Source organism: Aquarana catesbeiana, linkage group LG03 (assembly GCF_042186555.1).
Source record: "Aquarana catesbeiana isolate 2022-GZ linkage group LG03, ASM4218655v1, whole genome shotgun sequence".
NCBI classification, from domain to species: Eukaryota; Metazoa; Chordata; class Amphibia; order Anura; family Ranidae; genus Aquarana; species Aquarana catesbeiana.
Window position 1 is genome coordinate 583,247,533 of NC_133326.1, and position 24,030 is coordinate 583,271,562.

Consider the following 24,030-nt stretch of genomic DNA (forward strand, 5'->3'; position numbering starts at 1 on the left):
GGTCGAAGCTAATTTGAGCAAAATGCATTTCCCCACTATGACTGTATGTATGTATGCGGTCATAACTTAGTGCAGTTATTCATTACCGGGAAGCTGTGCTTTCCATAATTTACTAGAGTTTAGTCATTTTCAGGAGAAGGTCAGCGTGCCCAGAAGAAAGATGGTGCCCCGGGTAAGGCTTACCTGCTGTCCTGGAAATGACGTACTGAGGGCGGAAGAAGAGTCTTTCATGCCCTTGGAACGCATGGTGCTGCAGTAGAGAGATGGCAGAAGAGGCTCAGACACGGTTACAAAATGGTGTGGATGGGATGGTGAAGAACCTGGAGAGGGAGAACATCAGGAAAATGCAGGTGGGCCTGGCTTGGGTTTACATTGTACTAAAGTCCATGAGCTGCCATGGAGACTGCTTTTATTAACCACTTAAAGCTCAGGCCTCTTTTTCAGACTCAGTGTTTACAAGTTAAAAACAAGTTTTTTTTACTAGAAAATTACTTAGAACCCCCAAACATTATACATTTTTTTCGAACACCCTAGAGAATAAAATGGCGGTCATTGCAATACTTTTTGTCACACCGTATTTGCGCAGCGGTCTTACAAGTGCACTTTTTTTGGAAAAAAAAAATCACTTTTTTTTTAATAAAAAAATAAGACAACAGTAAAGTTAGCCAATTTTTTTTTATATTGTGAAAGATAATGTAACGCTGAGCAAATTGATACCCAACATGTCACGCCTCAAAATTGCACCCGCTCGTGGAATGGCGTCAAACTTTTACCCTTAAAAAAATCTCCATAGGGGACGTTTAAAAAATTCTACAGGTTGCATGTTTTGAGTTACAGAGGAGGTCTAGGGCTAGAATTATTGCTCTCGCTCTAACAATTGCGGTGATACCTCACATGTGTGGTTTGACCACCGTTTTCATATGCGGGCGCTACTCACGTATGAGTTCGCTTCTGCGCGCAAGCTCGTCGGGACGGGGCGCTTTAAAAAAATATTTTTTTTCTTATTTATTTTACTTGATTTTATTTTTTTTTTCACTGTTTAAAAAAAAAAAAAAAAAAAAAAAATTGGGTCACTTTTATTCCTATTACAAGGAATGTAAACATCCCTTGTAATAAAAAAAAAAAAAAAAAAAGCATGACAGGACCTTAATATGAGATCTGGGGTCAAAAAGACCTCAGATCTCATATTTGGACTTAAATTCAATAACAAAAAAACAAAAAAAAAAAATGTTGTCATTTGTAAAAATGACAACAGAAAAATGACCCTTCAAGAGGTATGCTATAGTATGGGGACAGGTGGTGGCCATCTTCTCCTCACTCGTCTCTATACCCAGCCACTGACACGTCCTGATCGCCTCCGCCGCTGCCGACGGCTCTGGTAAGTGGCGGGAGGGGGGGGTGGCACCTTTCCCGCCGCTGACAACGGTGATCTTGCGGCAAATCCGCCACACAGACCACCATTATCGTAAACAGGACCGCTGGCTCAAAAGATGGATACCTCGGTTGTGGCAGCAGCTGCTGCCGTTACCGAGATATCCATCTTCAAACTGTCGACGTATATGTACAGGAGCCTGTCGGCAAGTGGTTAAAGTAGAAGTAAACTTCCATCACTGACATTTACCTATAGGTAGGTAACCCCATAATAAGGGTTACCTATAGATAGTGTAAATGTCTCCTAAATGTGCACTGTTTAGGAGATATTTACTGTACATGCAGCCGGTGGCATCACTGGCACATGCGCTCTGAGTGAACAGCCAGCTGTGCCATTTCTTCAGAGCCCGTGCTGTAAACGGCAGCTCCCATGCGCATGCGCTGGAGTGATGTAATCGCGACTCCAGCCAATCACAGAGCCAGAGTCCATGAACCCTGAAGCGAGATGGGTGAAGATGGAAGCGGCCTCCAGATCTCAGATCTGACATCTCGGCACAGGAGGGCTTTGTTTTAAACCTTTCACACCTAAGCCTATTTCTGACATTTGTTGCTTTCAGATTAAAATCAGTATTTTTTTTTTTTTGCTAGAAAATTACTTAGAACCCCCAAACATCTTATTATCCCCTTCCCGCCGACCGAACGCACATATGCGTCCTCGGCTTTCCGGGGTTATACCGGGATGATGCCCGCAGCTGCAGGCATCATCCCGGTACCGTTGTTTTCAGCGGGCGATTGGCTACCCGAATATAACAACCGATGCGGCTAAAAGCCGCTCGGCTGTTATACCGGAGGAGCGGGAGGGGACATCCCCCCCCTCCCGCCGCCTCCCGCCGCTGTTACCGGGCCTCCCGTGCGATCGGGAGGCCCGGTGTCCATTCGGGAATCTCCGGCGGCTGGGGGCGGGCTGGAACGAAGCTGTGAGCGGCTTCGTTCCAGCCTTCTAATTGTAAACGCGGAAGCGACGTCATGACGTCACTTCCCGTTTACTCGGCTGCCAATGGCGCCGAATTTAAAAAAGTACACAGTATTCAGAATCGCCGTTTTCGGCGATCTGAATACTTTGAAGTGTAAAGGAGGGATGGGGGGTCTTTTAGACCCCCCATCCCTCCATAAAGAGTACCTGTCACCACATATTACTGTCACAAGGGATGTTTACATTGCTTGTGACAGCAATAAAAGTAAAAAAAAAAAAAAAAAATTTTAAACACAATTTATAAAAGTACAAAAATAAATAAAATAAATAAAAAAAAAAAAAAAAAAATTTTTAAAGCGCCCCCGTCCCCGCGAGCTCGCGCAGCGAAGAAAAACGCATACGGAAGTCGCGCCCGCATATGTAAACGGTGTTCAAACCACACATGTGAGGTATCGCCGCGATCGTCAGAGCGAGAGCAATAATTCTAGCCCTAGACCTCCTCTGTAGCTCAAACCTGGTAACCGTAAAAAATTTTTAAAGCATCGCCTATGGAAATTCATAGGTACCGTAGTTCGTCGCCATTCCACGAGTGCGTGCAATTATAAAGGGTGACATGTTTGGTATCTATTTACTCGGCGTAACATCATCTTTCACATTATACAAAAAAATTGGGGTAACTTTACTGTTTGGATTTTTTAAAATTCATGAAAGTGTCACTTTTCCAAAAATTTGCGTTTAAAACACCGCTGCACAAATACCGTGTGATAAAAAATATTGCAACAATCGCCATTTTATTCTTTAGACTCTCTTCTAAAAAAATATATATAATGTTTGGGGGTTCTAAGTAATTTTCTAGCAAAAAATACGGATTTTAACTTGTAAACACCAAATTTCAAAAATAGGCTTAGTCATGAAAGGGTTATATATATATATATATATATATATATATATATATATATATATATATATATATATATATATTTAGAGCTGCACGATTCTGGCTAAAATGAGAATCAGGATTTTTTTGCTTGGAGCATAGATCACGATTCTCTCACGATGCTCGCTGCATAACATCATCTTTCACATTAAAACAAAAAAAATTGGGCTAACTTTACTGTTTTGTTTTTTTTTGTTTTTTTTTATTCATTGAAGTGTATTTTTTCCCAAAAAATTGCATTTGAAAGACCGCTGGGCAAATACAGTGTGACATAAAATATTGCAGCAATTGGCATTTTATTCCATAGGGTCTCTGCTAAAATATATATAATGTTTGGGGGTTCCAAGTAATTTTCTAGCAAAAAATATTGATTTTAACTTAAGAAAGAAGTGTCAGAAAAAGATTTAGACTTTAAGTGGTTAAACTTCCTGCATTTACACTTGAAAACTTGGCAGATTGGCTGGATTATTTATTTACACAGAAGTTCTATTCCTTTGATCTAAGAAGGAAGCTTAGTTACAATGTTTCAAGTTAAAAGACTTGGCAGAATACCTGATGCTTTCTTTTGACAGCTGAGTGAGCAGATAATCTCTCCACTTGTTTATATGAAAGAATCAGCAACCTCTGCAGGAGAGATCGTCAGGGGAGGTGAATCGAGATCACGATTTTTTAACGATTAATTGTGCAGCTTATATATATATATATATATATATATATATATATATATATATATATAATTAGTTTTTTGTTTTTTAGAGACCCTAGAGAATAAAATGGTAATTGTTGCAATATTTTATGTCACACAGTATTTGCGCAGTCGTATTTCAAACACATTTTTGGGGGAAAAAAGACACTTTTAGGAATTAAAAAACTAAACAGTAAAGTTAGCCCAATTTTTTTTGTAATGTGAAAGATGATGTTACGCCGAGTAAATAGATACCTTACGTGCAGGGCCGGTACAAAGGGTGGGCAGAAGGGGCGGATGCCCTGGGCGGGACCATTTACTGGAGGAAGGGGGGCGCAGTAGAGACCACGCTACAGACCGCTTTGATCTGTGGCTGCAGCGCTCCCCTCCCGGGAGCACTGTGTGTCACACAGCTGGGTCTGTGTGTGTGTTCGGCGGCACCGTAAAAAGGACCCGCCCCCTAGACTGGCTTATGTGGTAGCAGATGCAACCAGTGTTCCGCCTATCACACGAGCCAGTCTAGGGGGGCGGGATCTTGTTACGCCGCCAAACACACACACACGGACCCAGCTGTGTGACACACAGCGCTGCAGGAGATGTCTGCTGTGTGATCCATCCAGGGCAGGCTATGGTGAGTCTGCATTCATAGGCAAAGTGAGGCTGAAAATATGGTCACAGAGAGAGAGGCTGCGATTATGGTCACGCAGGCTGCGATTATGGTCACAGAGAGAGAGGCTGCGATTATGGTCACACAGGCTGCGATTATGGGCACAGAGAGGCTGCAATTATGGGCACAGAGAGGCTGCAATTATGGTCACAGAGGCTGCAATTATGGTCACAGAGGCTGCAATTATGGCCACAGAGAGGCTGCGATTATGGCCACAGAGAGGCTGCGATTATGGGCACAAAGAGAGAGGATGAAACTATGAGCACAGAGAGGCTGCGATTATGGTCACAGAGGCTGCGATTATGGGCACAAAGAGAGAGGCTGAAACTATGGGCACAGAGAGGCTGCGATTATGGGCACAAAGACAGAGGCTGAAACTATGGGCACAGAGAGGCTGCGATTATGGTAACAGAGGCTACGATTATGGGCACAGTGAGGCTGCAATTATGGGCATAGTTAGGCGGCATTGATGGGCACAGCGGTAGGCTGCATTTGATGGGCACTGGTGAGACTGCATTGATCTCTTGTATCATGTCTGCAGTCTCTGAGGGGAGTTTGCTTAATTAGCAATGGTATTGGTAATATGCAGCAGGAAGGGGGTTAATGCACTGTCACTGATACATTAGTATAGATCCCATCGTCTGTAGGCGCTTTAGCTTTTCACAGGGGGGGTGCAGTTTTTCATCTTCGTCCTGGGCACCGGATGACCTTGTCCCGGCACTGCTTACATGTCATGCTTAGTAATTGCACACACTTGTGGAATGGGGACAAACTACGGTACCTAAAAATCTCCACAGGCTACGCTTTAAAAACATTTACGGTTACCAGGTTAGAGTTACAGAGGAGGTCTTTTGCTAGAATTGTTGTTCTCTGACGATCGCAGCGATACCTCACATGTGTGATTTGAACATCGTCTACATTTGCGGGTGCGACTTTCGCATGCGTTTTCTTTGTTGCGCGAGCACACGGGCGCTTTAAAAAAATGTATTTTTTTCTCTTATCTATTTTATTTATTTTACATTTTCACTTTAAAAAAAAAAAAAAAAAAAAATCTTATCACTTTTATTGCTGTCACAAGGAATGTAAACATCCCTTGTGACAGGTACTTTTTATGCAGGGATCGGGGGGTCTAAAAGACCCCAAATCCCTCCTTTTGCACTTAAAAGTATTCAGATCGCCAAACTTGGCCAATCACAAATGTCCCCTCCTGCTCCTTTAGGATAACAACCGAGCGGCTTTTAGCCACATCGGTTGTTATCACTAAAAAACAACCATCCACTCTAAAAACCGGTACCAGGTTGATGCCTGCAGCTGCAGGCATCATCCCGGTATAACCCCTTCAAGCCATAAACGCAAATTTGTGTACTGTCGGCGTGAAGGGGTTAAAGGGGTTGTAAAGGTTTTTGTTTTTTCACTTTAATGCATCCTATGCAATAAGGTGAAAAAACACCTCCCAGACCCCCCCGTTTTACTTACCTGAGCCCTGGAACTTGACCCGGCGGGGGGGGCGCTGTCTCTCTGCCCAGGGTTCTCGGCTCTTGATTGGATAGATTGATGGCAGCATGGCAATTGGCTCCCGCTTCTGTCAATCAAATCCAATCACCCTGGGGGTGGGGCTGAGTCCTGCATTAGGCCTGTATGGATGCCGAATGCTGGATTCAGGGGCGCGCCCGCAAGGTAATTCCCCGGGAGAACGCTTCTCCCACGAGGTTATCTGATGCGGGGAGGAGCCGCGAGAGCCGCCGGGGGACCCCAGAAGAGCAGGTTCAGGGCCACTTTTTGCAAAACGAGCTGCACAGTAGAGGTAAGTATGATATGTTTGTTATTTTAAAAAAATTACCCTTACAATCACTTTAAGGTAAGTTTAACATAATGTGCTAGTGTGCGATGCATACTAGCACAATATGGCTTTCTCCAAAAGATTATCCATACACATCCTATACTTAATGGTCCTGTAATCTGTTTTTCATGAAATTGTTTCTTACTGTGTGTTTCTGCCTCCATGTAACGTCCTCCGTGAGCCTCTGAACCTCTCCCCCCCCCCCCACTTGTTTGCTTGGAACAAGCATAGCACGTACGTTGTGGTCGAAAGCACGCTACAAATTCCATAGTCCATTTCAGGAGTGAGCAAGAGGATCGTCAGCCTGTTTGCAAAAAAAATAAAAGTCTGCAGCTACAAATACTGTAGCTGCTGACTTTTACTAAAAGGACATTTGCCTGTCCAGGGAGCCCACGCTGTCCTCACCTGAGCCACTTCTTTGCTGGTCTTCGGATCCCCAGCTAGGGCATGTTTAGTGTGGGAAGAGGGTTGTGACTTATTGCGGTTCCACACTGCACATACACGAGCCGCGCTGAGCTCTGTGACTGGTTCCGTAGGCTCCTGGTACCTCCTAAAGGTTACTGCCTGGGAGGAAAGTGGGGCAAAGCGAATGTCCTGTGGAGTTGCCTGGACGATCCAACCGGAAGTGGGAGCGGGTACCTGTCAAAACTATGTACCCACTCCCCCCCACATAAAAAGTTCCCAAAAGTGTTAGAGGAGGAGGACATAAAGGCAGTTTTTTTTTTTTTTGTAAACTCCCATGGATGAATTTTACTTATAGGTAAACCTATAATAAGGCTTACCTAAATTTACTTGTGAAGCTGCCAATGACCTCGCCAGTGCATGGGCTCTGAAGAAACCGCATACCGTGCCATTCCTTCAGAGCCCTGTGAACAGCAGCTCCCGCACACATGCACAGTAGTGATGCCATCGCAGCTCTTCCAGTCAATGTAAACAAGGCAGATTGCTGTTTTGTCAGAAGGTAAGGTATTGATCCTGTGTTTCTGCAATGCAGGAACATGGATCAATGCCTTCCCCCTAGTCAAAGCACCTCCCACACAGTGGGAAAGCACATAGTTAACCCTTTGATCGCCCCTGTCGTTAACTCCTTCCCAGCCAGTGTCATTAGTACAGTGACAGTGGATATTTTTTTAGCACTGGTCCCAAAAAAGTGTCAGTTATATGTCCTATTTGTCCGCCGCAATACCAAGGTCTCGCTATAAGTTGCTGACCGCCACCATTACTGGTCACTTTACATGTCACACTACATGGTCACTTAGGTTTGATAAGGTAAAAACGAGTGTCCACTAGCCAGAAGGAAGGAAAGTATTTTCTCTAATAGCCAATAACCTAGAGGCTTTTGTAGGATAGAAGGGTCCTAAGTAAAGAAAGCACCGCCGTGTGTAGTCACCAGAGCATAGCGTAATAGCGAGGCTGTAGCCTTTCTCTACTCCATTTAAAAAAACAATTTTTTTTTTTGGCTTTCGGCACATTTTAACCACTTGCCAACCGCCGCATGAACATTTACGTCGGCAGAATGGCACGGACGGGCAAATGGATGTACAGGTACAGCCCTTTAAATCTGCCACCCTGTGGTCGCAAGCTCTGTGAGTGTGACCGTGGGTGCTGCGGACTTGACGGAGAGGAAGAACTGGGAAATGCTGATGTAAACAAGATTTTCCCCGTTCTGCCTAGTGACACTGATCACAGCTCCCTGTAATCAGGTGCGGTGATCAGTGTCGTGTCACACATAGCCCCCCCCCCCCCACAGTTAGAATCACTCCCTAGGAACACACTTAACCCCTGCAACGCCCCCTCCCGGTTAACCCCTTCACTGCCAGTCACATTTACACAGTAATCAATGCATTTTTAATCGCACTGATCGCTGTATAAATGTGAATGGTCCCAAAATAGCGCCAAAAGTGTCCGATCTGTCCGCCATAATGTCGCAGTCACCATAAAAATTGCAGATCGCCGCCATTACTAGTAAAAAAAAAAAATTTATTAATAAAAATGCCATAAAACTATCCCCTATTTTGTAGACGCTATAACTTTTGCGCAAACCAATCAATAAACGCTTATTGCGATTTTTTTTCAAATTTTTTTCAAATGTAGAAGAATACGTATCTGCCTAAACTGAGGAAAAAAAAAGTTTTTTTATATATTTTTTGGGGATATTTATTATAGCAAAAAGTAAAAAATAATGCGTTTTTTCTTTCAAAATTGTCCGTCTTTTTTTGTTTATAGCACAAAAAATAAAAACGGCAAAGGTGATCAAATACCACCAAAAGAAAACTCTATTTGTGGGGAAAAAGGGACATTAATTTTGTTTGCTAGCCAAGTCGCACGACTGCGCAATTGTCAGTTAAAACGACGCAGTGCCGAATCGCAAAAAGTGCTCTGGTCTTTGGCCAGCCAAATGGTCCGGGGCTTAAGTGGTTAATGTTCATGTGTTTCTTATTGCTGGGTAACCTGTACTTGACTCAGTTGATGCCAGTGATGTGTTAAATGGTCTCTAGATATACAAGAATCTGGCGTCTTATAGCCAACCCAGTGTTTTCCTTCAGAAGATTCCAGTTATCTGATTGTTATGCTGACCCAGTAGGTACAGTACTTTCTCTGTCACAGACATGGAACAGATCCAGAGATCAAGATCTGGCAGACTTCATGTTTGTCTCTTGGCAGGTTTCCCTTAAAGCGGACCTTCACTCATTTTTTCATATTTCCATCTATTAAATCTTCTACCCTTGTTTTAGCTTTGGATAATAATTTTTTTTTTCTGCCAGTAAATATCTTGTACAGCCCACTTCCTGTTTCTTGTCTGGTCATTAGCCTAGGCTTATGCCATCATGCACAGCTCTCTCTCTCACGCTCGTGAGATTTTGCCAGGAAGGGAGGGGGGGGGGGGTGAGTCATAAGAGGGCCAATGGGAGCTGCAGAGCTGGAGGTGTGTGTCTGTGTGAATCCAGGAAGTGAACAGGCAGCAGCTTCAGCTGCCCACAGTTAAAATGGTTGCAGCCAGACTCCGTGGAGGGAGATTTCTGCAGCATATTTGGAAAGTACAGAATCACAGTATATATAAAATAATATGCAAAGTGGTTAGAGGAGGGAAGCTTCAGAATGGCAAAGATGTTTTTATTACAAATGATGTGAGCAGACGGAGGTTCCTCTTTAAGCCCTGCACCCACAGGCCGAATGTCAGGCGCTATCGGACGGTTTCTATTGAATAAAACGCTCAAATGTGAACAGGGGCCATCCAAATCAATGGAATATTGCTTCTTAAAGCGTTTGCACATTGAGCTGAAAAAACGCTCAAAACGCTACCTTCATAACTTGCTCTAGAACCTTTTGTGGAAGCTTGCAGCTGTATTCTTTTACAGAAGTGTGAACCAGCCATGTGATCAGTCTTCTCCATCCTGTGTGGCCTGGAAAACCTGCCTAGAAGTTTTCTGCAACATTTCAGCTGCATGTTTTCCAGAAAGCAGAGCAAAGTTATGTACTTGCACACTGTATTCATCCTCATCTTATGTCACATGTAAACAGTAGAGCTGCACGATTCTGGCTAAAATGAGAATCACAATTTTTTTGCTTAGAGGATAGATCACGATTCTCTCACGGTGTAACATCATCTTTCACATTAAAACAAAAAAAATTGGCTAACTTTTACTGTTTCGTTTTTTGTTTTTGTTTTTTATTCATTGAAGTGTATTTTTTACCAAAAAATTGCATTTGAAAGACCGCTGGGCAAATACAGTGTGACATAAAATATTGCAGCAATTGCCATTTTATTCCCCAGGGTCTCTCCTAAAATATAATATAATGTTTGGGGGTTCCAAGTAATTTTCTAGCAAAAAATATTCCTTTTTAACTTAAGAAAGAAGTGTCAGAAAAAGATTTAGACTTTAAGTGGTTAAACTTTGTTGAAAACTTGGCAGATTGCCCAGATTATTTATTTACACAGAAGTTCTATCCCTTTGATCTAAGAAGGAAGCTTAGTTAAAATGTATCAAGTTAAAGACTTGGCAGAATGCCCAGATGTTTTCTTTTGACAGCTGAGTGAGCACATAGTCTCTCCACTTGTTTATATGAAAGAATCGTCAAACTTTGCAGAAGAGATCGTCAGAGGGGGTGAATCGAGATCACGATTTTTTAACGATTAATTGTGCAGCTCTAGTAAACAGGTTTTCATTTGATTCATATACACAGGTTTCTATTGACCACATCAAAACGCCTAAATGAAAAACGCTTGACCTGTTTGTGATTCTGCTTAAAAAAAACACTCAAAAATGCTTGTAAAAAAAAAACCCACCTTAACATGCTGAGCTCAAGTCTTAATGTAGCCTATTAACAGAACCTGCTTCCCCAACTAATATTGAACCCAACTCGCTTCACTTTAATCTGCTTCTGGGTACATAATAATTCTCTGTTGGATGCTGCTATTCTACCTCTCTCTTGCACCACAGGGTAGATTATCCACTTCAGCTCTGAAAGTTTTACCCCCCTTCATGACCAGGCCATTTTTTGGGATGCGGCACTGCGTTAATTTAACTGACAATTGCGTGGTCATGCAACACTGTACCCAAATAAATTTTATGTCCTTATTTCCCCACAAATAGAGCTTTCTTTTGATGGTATTTGATCACCCCTGCTTTTTTTTTTTTTTTTTTTTTTTTGCGCTGTAAACAAAAAAAAGGAATAATTTTGGAATAAACCCAACTTTTTTTACATTCTGCTATAATACATTTTTTAAAAATCATTTTTTTTTTTTTAAGACATGTTTATTTGAGTTTTAAAGACACACAAGCACATAAAAAAACAAACAAAACAACGGCAACACGGTGCCCGGTCCAAAGAAAACACGTACAAAGTCAAGAACAAGTAATAAACAATCTTCCTTCAACTATCTCTAACATACCTCCTATGAAATTTTAACGGTGAGAAAGAATGTGTAGTCTCGCAGGCGGTATAAGATAATCAAACATAACTGCCAGAGGTTGGTAAATAGCAAATAGTAACACAGACTATCATAACTAATTTAGCGACATAGATGTCAGTGTCAAGGGACTCGCTATCCATTTACCCCAAATTGTTTTGAAATGTTTTGACTCTCTTACGAAATTCAAAGGTGAGTCTATACAGGAGTAAGAAGTCATTAACCAGTTTCAGCCATTGGGATCGTGTAGGTGACTTCAATCCCTTCCAGGACAGTAGATTTGCAAAAAAAATATAAGATGCAAAGCAGTCTCTTAGCATGAGAGGGAATCGCCAAAAATGGCCAGTAGGCCATTCTTGGGATTTACATAAACAGGGTTCTCTTCGGTAATTACTGGAGCCAATCGTCAGGTGCTGGCAACCAATCAGTGGCTGCAGCCAATCGCTGCACAGCCTGGGCAGCGGGAGCGCACTCCCTTCCCCTGCGTGCAGATCACATGCTAGGTACATAATCCAGGACAGAGCAGCTGCCCCTGCCGCAGTTATGTGCGGTGGGCGGTTATAAAGTGGTTAAGCCAGGCTGTAAATGATAACCTGCCAAAAGACACCTGTGTCCTCTAAGGGCCCCTGGAGTGTACCCCAATGCACAGCGAAGGGTCCAGATACATTCTGCCTTGCGTGTTGGGTATCAGATGCCAAAGATTCTTTTGCTGCGAGAGCTCTTCAAGAGATCAAAGATCCAATGTACAGGTGGCAGGACAAGTAGCTAATAAAGCTCTTTAGTTTTTTTAGTTTTTTATGTGAGGACAGCATAGCTTTATATTGGTTTGCATGTTTGAATAAAATTTGTCCTAACCTTGCCTATCAGATCAACATTTCTGGGGACTGCTTCTGGAGTTGTACCCCATCCAGACTCCCACTCTCTTCTTCAGGAGAATCCTATATTCTTGGGTACTGTTGAATTGCTTGTGGTACTAGTACCCATTGGCATCCCTTTTCTCCAGAGGAACCCCCCTGACACAAGATTAACTGGGACCAGTTTTAATAGCATCAGACTGAACTAACTCTCCACTCCAAGCAACTTCTCTCCGGCACCACTTGAACCCCAGGTGCAGGTGGTAGGCCGAGCTGTCTGTGCTTTTTAATCAGGCATAGAGAGCAAAATCACCTATCACCTTGGTCATAGGCATTCATGTTTATTGTGCAAACCATCCACAAATATGGCAAAGACCGTCTCTGTCCTAGGACCGCCCCCTCTAATTTCACCCAATCAGAGCTTAGTGGTGAGAGATCTCTATGACTAAGCCCTGATTGGGTCAAATGTTCGAGGGGCAGTACTATAGACTGTCTTTGCCATGTCTGTGGAGTGGACGGTTTGCACAATAAAACGTGGATGCCTGTGATTTATCCGGTGTATGGTGACTTTTTTTCTCTACTCCTGGGACCAGTTTTGGTTGTTACCTACCTTTACAAGGACCTGGTCCTTCAGTGTCCTTTGGAGGCAAATGCTACTTCTTGGTAAGTTGCATCTGGTGTCTACCCTAGTGCTCTTTCCTGGCATCCCTGTTGTGGGATGCTTAGGCTTCCTCTCCTAAAGAGAATCTGCTTTTGGTTAGAACCCTTCTAAAGGGCCTAACAATACCTGTGAGTTCAGACTGGTTAGGGCCTTTCAGGCATTTATCACTGGTAATTTGACATTGTGCTTGAGTACGAAACGCGTTAGACAAAGTCCTACGCACTGACTTTTTCATTGCCTCGTTGTAGGAGCAACATTTTTTTGCACGTGTTTTTATGCTTGTTTTTACTGGCCATATTGTACATCTACTACTATGGGAAACCAATAAATACTACACCATATTATCTTCTTCTTGGCTCCTGGTGAGCTTTTTTCACACAGCACTCACCCCACTGGGGGTATGGAGGATGGATTAACTTCCTGATTCAATGTTTACCTGGATGCTGACTGAGGATACTCACATCTATTGAGCACCATTGTTAGGACACAGGATACTCATGCAAGGCTGGTTTATATCCAGTTTCTGGTGAGTGCACTGTATACTGGTGGTGGGTATTCACCGCAAAGATTTACTGGTGGATTATTTTCCCTTAGAGGAGGTTTAAGTTCTATTGTGGGACCCCATATGTTCTGATACCTTCTATATCTGGATAAAGAACTGTTTGAAGTGATTTAACCAAGCTTCTCCACAAGCAATCTTTTTTTCACTAATTGACTGCTTTTTTATATTTTGTTTTTTGATCTTTGGACTTTCACATATTACACGTTTTCTGGCACTGCACTGTTATATATTTTTTACATTTATCACTGGTAGCCATTAAACTGCTTTTGAATTTCCTGATTTTGAATTCCTGTGTCCCTCAATGGACGAGAAAGAATAGAAGGTTTTTCGTTTTTTTTTTACTTCCCTCAAAATTGAATTCATGAAGTCCATTGAGGGACACAGGTCCCACAATTCTGTGTTTCTTGCTTTGCCCTTAGTACTTTTTTTTTCCACCACAAAATATAGGCATGCTGGGTAGATAAGTGGTTTTATGAGGACTGGCTTGCTTTTGAATTCTACACCCCATTTGTTAAAACCTGTATTGAATTGCTTTATTCTCCTTGCCTTCATGTCAGAAATGAATCCATTTATTACCATTTGTAACTATGTGGCTTTTGAAAAAAAATAAACAGGGTGTTTAAAGGATAAGTTCTACCTTTGGAAACATGTTACATGTTGCACCCGATTTTAGGATGGAACGTGTTATACGTTCCCAATGCTGCAGTCGCCGCCCGCTGACCCCCCCCCCACTGTGGCAGCCTTACAGGGAGACTTTCCCCATACTAGCTGCCAGTTTTTGAAAGCCGTGCGGTGCTCCGCCCTCACGGAGGCGTCATTCATACACACAGCTCTGTGTATGAATGAACCACAAGTCTAGGCAGCCTTAGCAGCTGTCGCTTGTAGTTCTCAATGAACTACTGTGGAGCGCTGTGGTAGTTCATTGAGTCTTCCTGTCAGCGAGTATCGGCTTACCTGTACGAGATTCTAGTGCAGGTAAGAAAATCAAAGTTGACTTCCAGCTTACATACACCTGATAAACCCATCTCTCTCTGAGCAGGATACAGTATGTGGTAAATCAGACTGCTTGCCCCTGTCTAGTAAACCTTTGAAGTGTGTACAAATGTCTAGACAGTTGATTCAGGTCATGTGTGTTTTTACATTTTTCTTTTATGTTAAACGTTCGGCGTGTTTGAGTAAATATTTCATTCCTGATTAGCTTGAAATTTTGTCATCTGCTCTGGTTTTCCTGGTAAATATGGAGCAATGCTTCACAGCAAAACTCGATAAAAATAGTAAAAAAAAAAAAAAAACACCACCCACCTTGTGGCCCCAGGGATCAGCATAGCAGTAGAGGTAAATATAGACCCTGGGATGTGCCTCCCAGTGTGAGTGCAACTGTACAGGGGATTATAGAATACAGATAAATACAGATGCAGGCATTTCTGCAGGTTGCATGCAAAAGTTAACATATGTACAGTTAAAGCAGAGCTCCAGCTAAAACATGAATGAATAAAGACCTCAGCAAATTTAAAAAACAAAGTTGTTTTACTGCCTTCAATCTAAAGCTGACCCACATGGTAAATCCTTTCTGCCACTAGATGTTGCCATTCTGTAGGGTGTGAATGATGCCCAGCATCATTCAACCCACTTCCTTTGGGCCTGGACTTTAATGGTACTGCATCCTGGGAGGACACCATCCTTCCCGCCAGGGCTTAGCGCATTGGCTTCATGTCACATAAAATCCAGGGACGTATTGTGCAATGATGTTGAGGTGTACAAATAACCATAGGGATTGCAATCTTCTAAATTCTCCCGGCTCTTCTGCACCCACCCTCAGACCTACTACATAAAAAATCCAGACAAGGAGAGTGAATTGGCCAGTATGGGTATGTAGACCTCAGAAGCTCTTGCTTGTATTGGGTGGACTGAACCTTAAAAGGTATATCTACTTTTGCAGCCAACATGAGATAACGCCTACTTAATATTTGTTACTTGTATTGTTACATGTGATTAATAAAGGAGTGAACTGAGGTTTCTTTGCTAAAGACTTTTTATCTTAAATTTTTAAAAACAGAATATTCAGTGCTGCATGATGATGTTTAAGCAACTCTTTCTGTATCTTGCAGGGGAAGATGTTTCGGTGTAGCGCTAAGTGCTGTGATAATGAAGCCGCTTCTATGCAGAATGTGCACAACTGTATAGAGCGCTGCCACATGCCACTTGCTCAAGCACAGAGTCTGGTCACCAATGAGCTGGAGAAGTTTCAGGTGAGTGCTGCAAATTACAGACTTTTCTTAGCACCTTCTATATTTATCCCTAGAGCCGTCTAAAAAATATTGCAGTGCTTCCATTATTTCACTAGATGGCAGCAAATCACCACTGTTAAATGAGAACGGCAACATACAGTATGCATTGGCTTCAGGATTATCACTGAAGACTTGCAATGAGTATTGATGTAAGTATTTAAAAAAAGAAATGTAGATCAGGCCAACAAGCAGTACCTTTCCAGTGTAGCCTAGATGATAGTGGAAATATGTAAGAGTCTTGTATATTCAGGAACATGTTATATATTGATAAAAGTATAAAGCTGCATTAGTACCTTTCAGGTGAAGGGTACTGCTGCAGAGTGACTTCAGGGGGGTGCTCCCTCAGCACATGCATCATGCATAGACGTGCACAGTTTTCTCAGATTGGATGTGAAGTGGCCGGTGATGTTACAATCTCTACCACATCCAATTAGAGAACACTTTGCATTCACTGAGAAAAATGCAAGGCATTTTGTGAATAGCACATGTGTCAAATGAGCGACACCCTGTGGTTACTTTGCAGCAGGACAGCCATTTTGCGCAGGACCTAGAAGACGGCTTTAGTAGCAACAGTAACTACTACAAGTATTCTTCACGTCCACACTGATCCCACAGGTATGGTATATGCATGCTTATATTGGCTCATGCTTGACCAATGTAACTATGCAATGAAATCCATACCTGGAATTCAGCTTTAAAATTTATCTAATTTTCCAATGCAAAGCAAAGCATTTTGTTTACTTTAATTCAGCCCTTCCCAGCAGCATATTCTTATCTTACTTTTGCTCCCCTGGTGCTGTGTTCAGCTAGTAAGACTGAAGGAAAGCCCTGTGTCAGCTATGTTCCCACAGCACTGTCTCATGGAGTTAGCCACATGCTCTTCCTTTCCCAGAAGTACCAAGTATTTCCTTCGACTCCCAGTGTTCTTCAGAATGGCAGGGACGCAAAGAAGAGGTGAATATTTGCTGGGAAGGGGTGGGGGATTAAAGCAAACCCTAAGTGAGTGCAGCACAGATTTGCTTTAACCACTTCAGCCCCGGAAGGTTTTACCCCCTTAATGGCGAGAGCATTTTTTGCAATTCGGCACTGCATCACTTTAACAATTGCACGGTTGTACGACGTTGTACCCAAACAAAATTGAGGTCCTTTTTTTCCCACAAATAGAACTTTCTTTTGGTGGTATTTGATCACCTCCTGCGGGTTTTTTTTTTTTTTTTTTGCGCTATAAACAAAAAGAAAACAACAATTTTGAAAAAACAATATTTTTTACTTTTTGCTATAATAAATATCCCACATTTATTTTTTTAAAAAACAAATTTCTCATCAGTTTAGGCCGATATGTATTCTTCTACATAATTTTGGTTAAAAAAATTGTAATAAGCGTATAGATTGGTTTGCGCAAAAATTATAGCGTCTGGAAAATAGGGAATAGATTTATGGCATTTTTAGTATTATTTTTTTTTTTTTTTTACTTGTAATGGCGGTGATCTGTGATTTTTATCAGGCCTGCGACATTGTGGCAGACACATCGGACACTTTGGACACTTTTTTGGGACCATTGACATTTATACAGCGTTCAGAGCTAAAAATAGCCACTGATACCTGTGTAAATGTCACTGTCAGGGAAGGGGTTAACACTAGGGGCGATGAAGGGGTTAACTGTGTTCCCTATGAGTGTTTCTAACTGTGGGAGGGATGGGCTTACTGTGATATGACAGAGATCACTGCTCCTGACCACTGGAAACAGTAGATCCCTGTCATGTCACCTGTCAGAACAAGGAAATGCCTTGTTTCCCCGTTCTGCCTGTGTACAAGGCAATCGCGGGCCGCCGGAAGATGTCGAATCCTCCCAACCCGTAGGCACGCTCCCGCAGTGCGTGCCCGCCCGCAACTGAGCCTGCACAAGCCGCTGTACAGCTACGGTGATTCGTGCAGGAGAGTCCTTGTGCCACCGTCAAACGACGCCGGACGGTCTTAAAGCGGTTAAATGATAAGTTCGCCTTTGTTCACTTTTTTTTTCTAAGTTCCAGCTCCCCTACCTATGTACTAATTCATGTACTTTTTTTGCAAAAATATCGACGCTTTCCATAAAATTTACAGACACGTACCTTACTGTTTGTCCTCCATCCATGTTTCCAATTGTATCTATTGCTTCTGTCTTACTTCCTTACAGACTGTAGGTCATGACACAGGAAGGAGTTAACCAGCTGACCTCATTAGCACACACCCTGCATCATCTACCCTCCCACTCCCAGCTGCACGTTTTTTAAATGAAATGCAATCAGTGATCACCCTTCTCACTAAATACACAATCAGATTGCATAGTATATGGCCATCTTTATACAAGTACATACATACACAAGTACAAGTACACACATATACAAGGAGGAAGTGGACAGAAACATTCAGCTGTCATGCCCCATTCACATCTCTGCATAGCGGGAACTCTCATTCCCACATGCGTTTTTTTGGGGTGTTTTGGAGCATTTTCACTCATCACAGATAGGGCAGCCCATCCACCTGAATGGGCTGTCCTACATGCAGCAATCGCCCCAAAGAAGCTTCAGAACTTTTTTTTTTTTTTTTTTTTTTTAGAGAGGAGTTTGGTGCGTTTTTTACAGCGATTTCTTTCTTTTTTTTTTTTTTGCTGCGCATTTCTGAAATGCAAAGAAGCGCACAGATATGAATGGAGCCTCATTGTTCTTGTGTTTCAGCACTAATTTCACTTTTAGGCCCCATTCACATCAAGCCTAGTGGGAGCGAACAGTTTGTGGCTCATTTTTCCCATGACATGCGAGAATATGTGGTCTTATGGGACATTTTGGCGTTTTGTGGGTTGCATGTTTGCAGCATTTGCCACTCGTTTTTTCACATGGCAAAATGTGTGTTTGCTTCTGTGTTTGGTGTGCCGTTAACAATTAATGGCGCTAAAAGGGCAAATAGTAATTTTAGGTGTATAAAGGTGGCCATACAATATACAATCTGATTGTACAATCTCCTTTAGATTTACCAAATTTATACAATAGGAGGAAACTCCTATCTAGCCAATCATTCTATATCCAATCTGGCCGGCCCTTGCACTACATAATTGATGGCAGATCAAAGGGAGATTGCATAGTGTATGGCCATGTTTATACACCTAAAACTACTAGTTGCCCTTTCAGTGCCATTAATTGTTAATGGCACACAAAACACAGAAGCAAACGCACATTTTGCCATGTGAAAAAACGAGGGGCAAATGCTGCAAAATGCATAGTAAAAAACACGCAACCCACAAAAGGCCAACATGTCCCATAAGCCACTTGTAGCACAGCCAAATGAAATCAACAGGCTACCCTATGCATGTCAAAGGAAAAACGAGCCACAAAACGTTTGCTCCCACTGTACTGAAAGTGAAATTGGTGCAGTAACACAAGAACAATGAGGCTCCATTCACATATGTGCGTTTCCTTGTATTTCAGAAATGTGCTGCACCAAAAAATGCACCAAGCTCCGCTCTAAAAAAAGCTTCTTTGGGGTGATTGCTGTGTGTATTCAGGTGGATGGGCTGCCCAATGTGTGATGATTGAAAATTCTCCAAAACGCCCCCCCCCCACTAAAAAAAAAAAAAAACGCATGTGGGAATGAGAGTTCCCGCTATGCAGAGTTGTAGACGGGTTTGTTTCTGTCCACTTCTTCCTATGTACTTGTATAAAGATGGCCATACACTATGCAATCTGATTGTTATTTTGTGTATTTAGTGAGAAGGGTGATCACTGATTGATTGCATTTCATATAAAAAATGTGCACCTGGAAATGGGAGGGTGGATGATGCAGGGTGTGTGCTAATGATGTCATCTGGTCAACGCCTTCCTGTGTCATGACCTACAGTCTGTAAGGAAGTAAGACAGAAGCAATAGATACGTTTAGAAACATGGATGGAGGACAGACAGTAAGGTGCATGTCTGTAAATTTTATGGAAAGCGTTGATATTTTTGCAAAAAAAAAAAGTACATGAATTCTCTATTGATACATAGGGGAGCTGGAATTTACAAAAAAAAAAAGTGAACAAAGGCGAACTGATCATTTAACCGCTTTAGGACTGGCCGCCGTCATTTGACGGTGGCACTGCGCGAATCACCGTAGTTGTACGGCAGCTCGAGCAGGCTCAGTTGTGGGCTGGCACGCACTGCTAGAGCGTGCCCACAGGTTGGGAGGAGTCGATGTCCTCCGGCAGCCCGCGATTGCCTTGTACACAGGCAAAAACAAGGCATTTTCTCAAAGGAATAGATAAATTTAGAAACATGGATGGAGGACAGTAAGGTGAGTGTCTGTAAATGTTATGGAAAGCGTTGATATTTTTGCAAAAAAAAGTACATGATTACTATATTGGTACATAGGGGAGCTGGAATTTAGGAAAAAAAGAAAAAAAAAGGTGAACTTAGCCTTTAAAACGGTCTGGTGTGATGCAACTTGTTTTTTTTGATATGTACGTATACTATTGATTTTCAATAATGCCTGTGTGCTGTCCTCGCCTGCGAGTCAGGGGACATGTTGGACCTCACTGCTTCTCCACAGAGCGTAAGGCTACTTTCACACTGAGGCGTTTTTCAGGCGCTAAAGGGCTAAAAATAGCGCCTGAAAAACGCCTGCCCTGCCACCCCAGTGTGAAAATCCGAGTGCTTTCACACTGGAGCGGTGCACTTGCAGGACGGGAAAAAAAGTCCTGTAAGCAGCATCTTTGGGGCGTTGCGGGAGTGGTGAATACACCGCTCTTAAAACACCCCTGCCATTGAAATCAATGGCCAGCGCTGCCGAAGCACTCGCGGCGCTTTTAACCCTTTTTCGACCGCTAGCAAGGGTTTAAAGTGCCCCGCTAGTGGCCGAAAAGCGCTGCTAAAAAGACGGTATAGCGCCGCTAAAAATAGTGGTGCTTTACCGCCGACTTCCCCAGCCACAGTGTGAAAGTGCCCTAAGGGTCCCACTTTGCAGCATGCTTGCGGATGACAGACTTTTCTACTCGGTCTGTGTCTGCTTTAACCACTTCAGCCCCGGAAGAGTTTACCCCCTTCCTGACCAGAGCACTTTTTATAATTTGGCACTGCGTCGCTTTAACTGGTAATTGCGCAGTCATGCCAAGCTGTACCCAAAAAAAATTTGCATCCTTTTTAATCCCACAAATAGAGCTTTCTTTTGGTGGTATTTGATCACCTCTGCGGTTTTTACTTTTTGCGTTTTTATAAACAAAAAACAGCGACAATTTTGAAAAAAACAAAACGATTTTTTACTTTTAGCTATAATAAATATCCCCAAAAATGTTTTTAAAAAACACATTTTTTCATCAGTTTAGGCCAATTGCGGGCGGGCACATTCTTCTACATATTCTTGGTAAAAAAATCGCAATAAGCGTATATTGATTGTTTTTTTTTTTTTTTAATACTAGTAATGGCGGCAATCTGCAATTTTTATAAGGATTGCGGCGGACAGATTGGACACTTTTGACATATTTTTGGGACCATTGGCCTTTGTACAGCGATCAGTGCTATAAAAATGCACTGATTACTGTGTAAATGTCACTGGTAGGGAAGGGTTTAAAACTAGGGGGGCAATTAAGGGGTTAAATGTGCGTTCCCTCACTGTGTTCTAACTGTATGGGGATAGGACTGAGTAGGAGAGGAGATATTTCGCTGTTCCTACTTACTAGGAACAAATGACATGTCTCCTCTCCTGGCAGCACAGGGATTTGTGTGTATACACACAAATCCCCGTGCTGGTGCGCGTGGCCAGCGGTGATCGATCCTACCAGCCACGCGCATCAGGTCCCCCCACCGTGCGGCGGCACGTGCGCGCTTGCCTCTGGCGGCTCTTAAAGGGCCAGCGTAAACATACGTAATTTTGCGCACACGTGCCACTTTGCCGACGTATATCGGTGTGAGCCAGTCAGCAAGTGGTTAAAAAGTCAATGAACTGTAAGAAATTGAACATATTTTATTTTGAAACTTCAAAACATCAAAACTTCCTAAAATGAAACATCAAAACTTCCTAAAATGTTGAATACTGAAGAGTCTTCATTGCTGTGCATGTCATCTTATGGGCAATAGGAAAGGTGAGAATTTACTGTAATTTTTGCAGGGGATTTATTTATTTATTTATTTTTTTATTTTTATGGCAGTCACTTTAACATTTTGCCTTTAGTGCAGGTTTAGGGGGCACTCTGTTTAGTGTGTCTTGCTAGAGTGTTTGTTTTTTTTTATCTTTTTGGAGGGTGCATGTGATAAGCACAGGGTCAATCGGCACTGTCCAGACAGAGGGTCAGGGGTCATGCAGCCTCATAGGACAGTCAGAATGAAAATTCTTCCTACAAACTTTAACCAGACACTGATAGAAGTCACAAGATTGCTATATACTGCTGATGAGAAAAGGTATTTAGCAGTTTATTTTTACTAAAATAATTGCATTTCCATGTCCTGTGTACTGTGGGAGACCAGATATAGTGAATGCAGGGTCCTGGGTTTAGTAACACTTTTAAGTGTTTTCTGGCTCCCAAACAGGATTGAATGATGCCCCTGGCTTATTTGAAGTACTAATCATACAATGATGCTGTATATTATTCTACAATAACGATCTCATTTCTCATTAGGATCGCCTTGGTCGGTGCACCATGCACTGCAATGACAAAGCTAAGGACTCCTTTGATTCCGGCAATAAAGAAGCAAAAGTGAGGGCTCAGTTGGAGAGCTGTGTGATGAAGTGCGCAGAAGAACACATGAACCTCATCCCCAGTATGACCAAGAAACTGAAGGATGCTTTAATTGAGGCTGACAAGAAAACATCTTAGGATGTAGAAATGTTTGTTCCAGCCATCCTTCCTGTTGGAGTGGGCAGAGACAACAGAGTTCTGAGACAGCTGAGGAACGCAGACTAAAAACTTCCTTCATCTGATAGGAAACAGGATGCTGTCAAGCCAGAAAACAGCATCATCCCTCCAGCTCGGGGACCAAGCTGACAGTCTTTTATGGATTTTTACCTCCTTAAAGTTTATATACATAACTCTGGGTATACTGACATATTTTTAGAAATGATGAAAGCTCAGAGTAATCACCCCAGAAAAGCTCAAATACCAGTGATGTGAGAACGACAGCAAAAAAGCAAAAGAATTCATAATTTGGGGTCTTGGTGGATGCATTGTGTGATGTCATGTGAAGTATATGACAAAATATCATATCCAGTGGAAGAAATACATAATATGCCCTATCAAGAGACACTAGTTGATTTTTTCTTACCTTCTGCCTCTATATTTTTGTTTATTTCAGTGTTTTAAATTGTTTCATCCTGGCAAAAATACATTTTCAAGTCCAGCATCTTTTGACATCCTGCACATAGTAATGGCCATTTGCCATGGTACCTCAGCACATGTCCCTGGTAGATATCATTATTCTTTACTGACTAGGCCTAGAGCATATCCAGAATGTCAAAGGATGCTGGAAGCACCAGAGGTGAAACAACTGTACTGGCCCTAAGCAAAGGAGTGTCCTTCAATATCTAGGTTAAGTTTCTGAAATGTGACAATTTTAGATACATAAACTGTGAAGAAGCTGCTTTTTAAAAAAGATTATCAGAATTACCTTGCACATAACTTGATGTGTGATGGGAGCACAGGTTCAGAAGGTCAGTTCCTAACCTTATTTATCAAGCTCATCTTTAACCACTTAAAGCAGAGTTCCACCCACTTTTGAGAGGTTTTCTTAAACGAAAGACCACCTCTCCACCCCTCGTTTTTGGATATTGAAATTTATTTTTCCAATAGTACTTTTTTGGAAGTACAAGTGTACGTCCGATTCAGCCGGGCCACGGCCCAGGACGTCACATCCTCTTCGTCGGCGAGCACCCCTGTTGTCTTCTGGGACCTGTGTGTGTCCCAGAAGACAAGCTGGTCATTCATAAAGCGCTGCGGGACTCGCGCATGCGCAGTCGGAAACCGGCGGTAAGCCGTAAGGCTCCACTGCCAGTTTCCCTTAGTTGGAATGGTGGTGCCTGCACCCGATCCAATGGACGGATCGGCCTCGGGGGGGGGGGGGGGGATGGGGGGCGAAATCGCGGGCTGCCTGGACAGGTAAGCGTCCTTATTAAAGTCAGCAGCTACAGTTATGTAGCTACTGACTTTTAAAAAAAAAAAAAAATTTCAGCTTGAACACCGCTTTAAGGACCGAGCCTCTTTCTGAGATGTGGTGTTTACAAGTTAAAAACAGGTTTTTTTGCTAGAAAATTACTTGGAACCCAAACATTATATATATTTTTTTC

At 42.5% G+C, this 24,030-nt stretch overlaps 1 protein-coding gene across 1 annotated transcript; it reads left to right on the plus strand.

The window, feature by feature from the left end:
• The first annotated feature begins 185 nt into the window (after window positions 1-185).
• On the plus strand, window positions 186-22,987 carry FAM136A (family with sequence similarity 136 member A). The gene is made up of 3 exons (XM_073622002.1): window positions 186-350; window positions 15,571-15,711; window positions 22,370-22,987. Exons 1-3 carry the CDS (start codon window positions 264-266, stop codon window positions 22,565-22,567), a joined length of 426 nt encoding a protein of 141 aa, XP_073478103.1. The 5' UTR covers window positions 186-263; the 3' UTR covers window positions 22,568-22,987.
• Window positions 22,988-24,030: the final 1,043 nt, after the last annotated feature.

What these genes read in the sequence shown, in the direction of transcription:
- FAM136A (XM_073622002.1), top strand. Translation starts at nt 264, where the DNA reads ATGGCAGAAGAGGCTCAGACACGGTTACAAAATGGTGTGGATGGGATG. An exon ending in AGAACATCAGGAAAATGCAG is followed by an intron (nt 351 to 15,570) that starts GTGGGCCTGGCT and finishes TGTATCTTGCAG; the next exon opens with GGGAAGATGTTTCGGTGTAG. An exon ending in ATGAGCTGGAGAAGTTTCAG is followed by an intron (nt 15,712 to 22,369) that starts GTGAGTGCTGCA and finishes ATTTCTCATTAG; the next exon opens with GATCGCCTTGGTCGGTGCAC.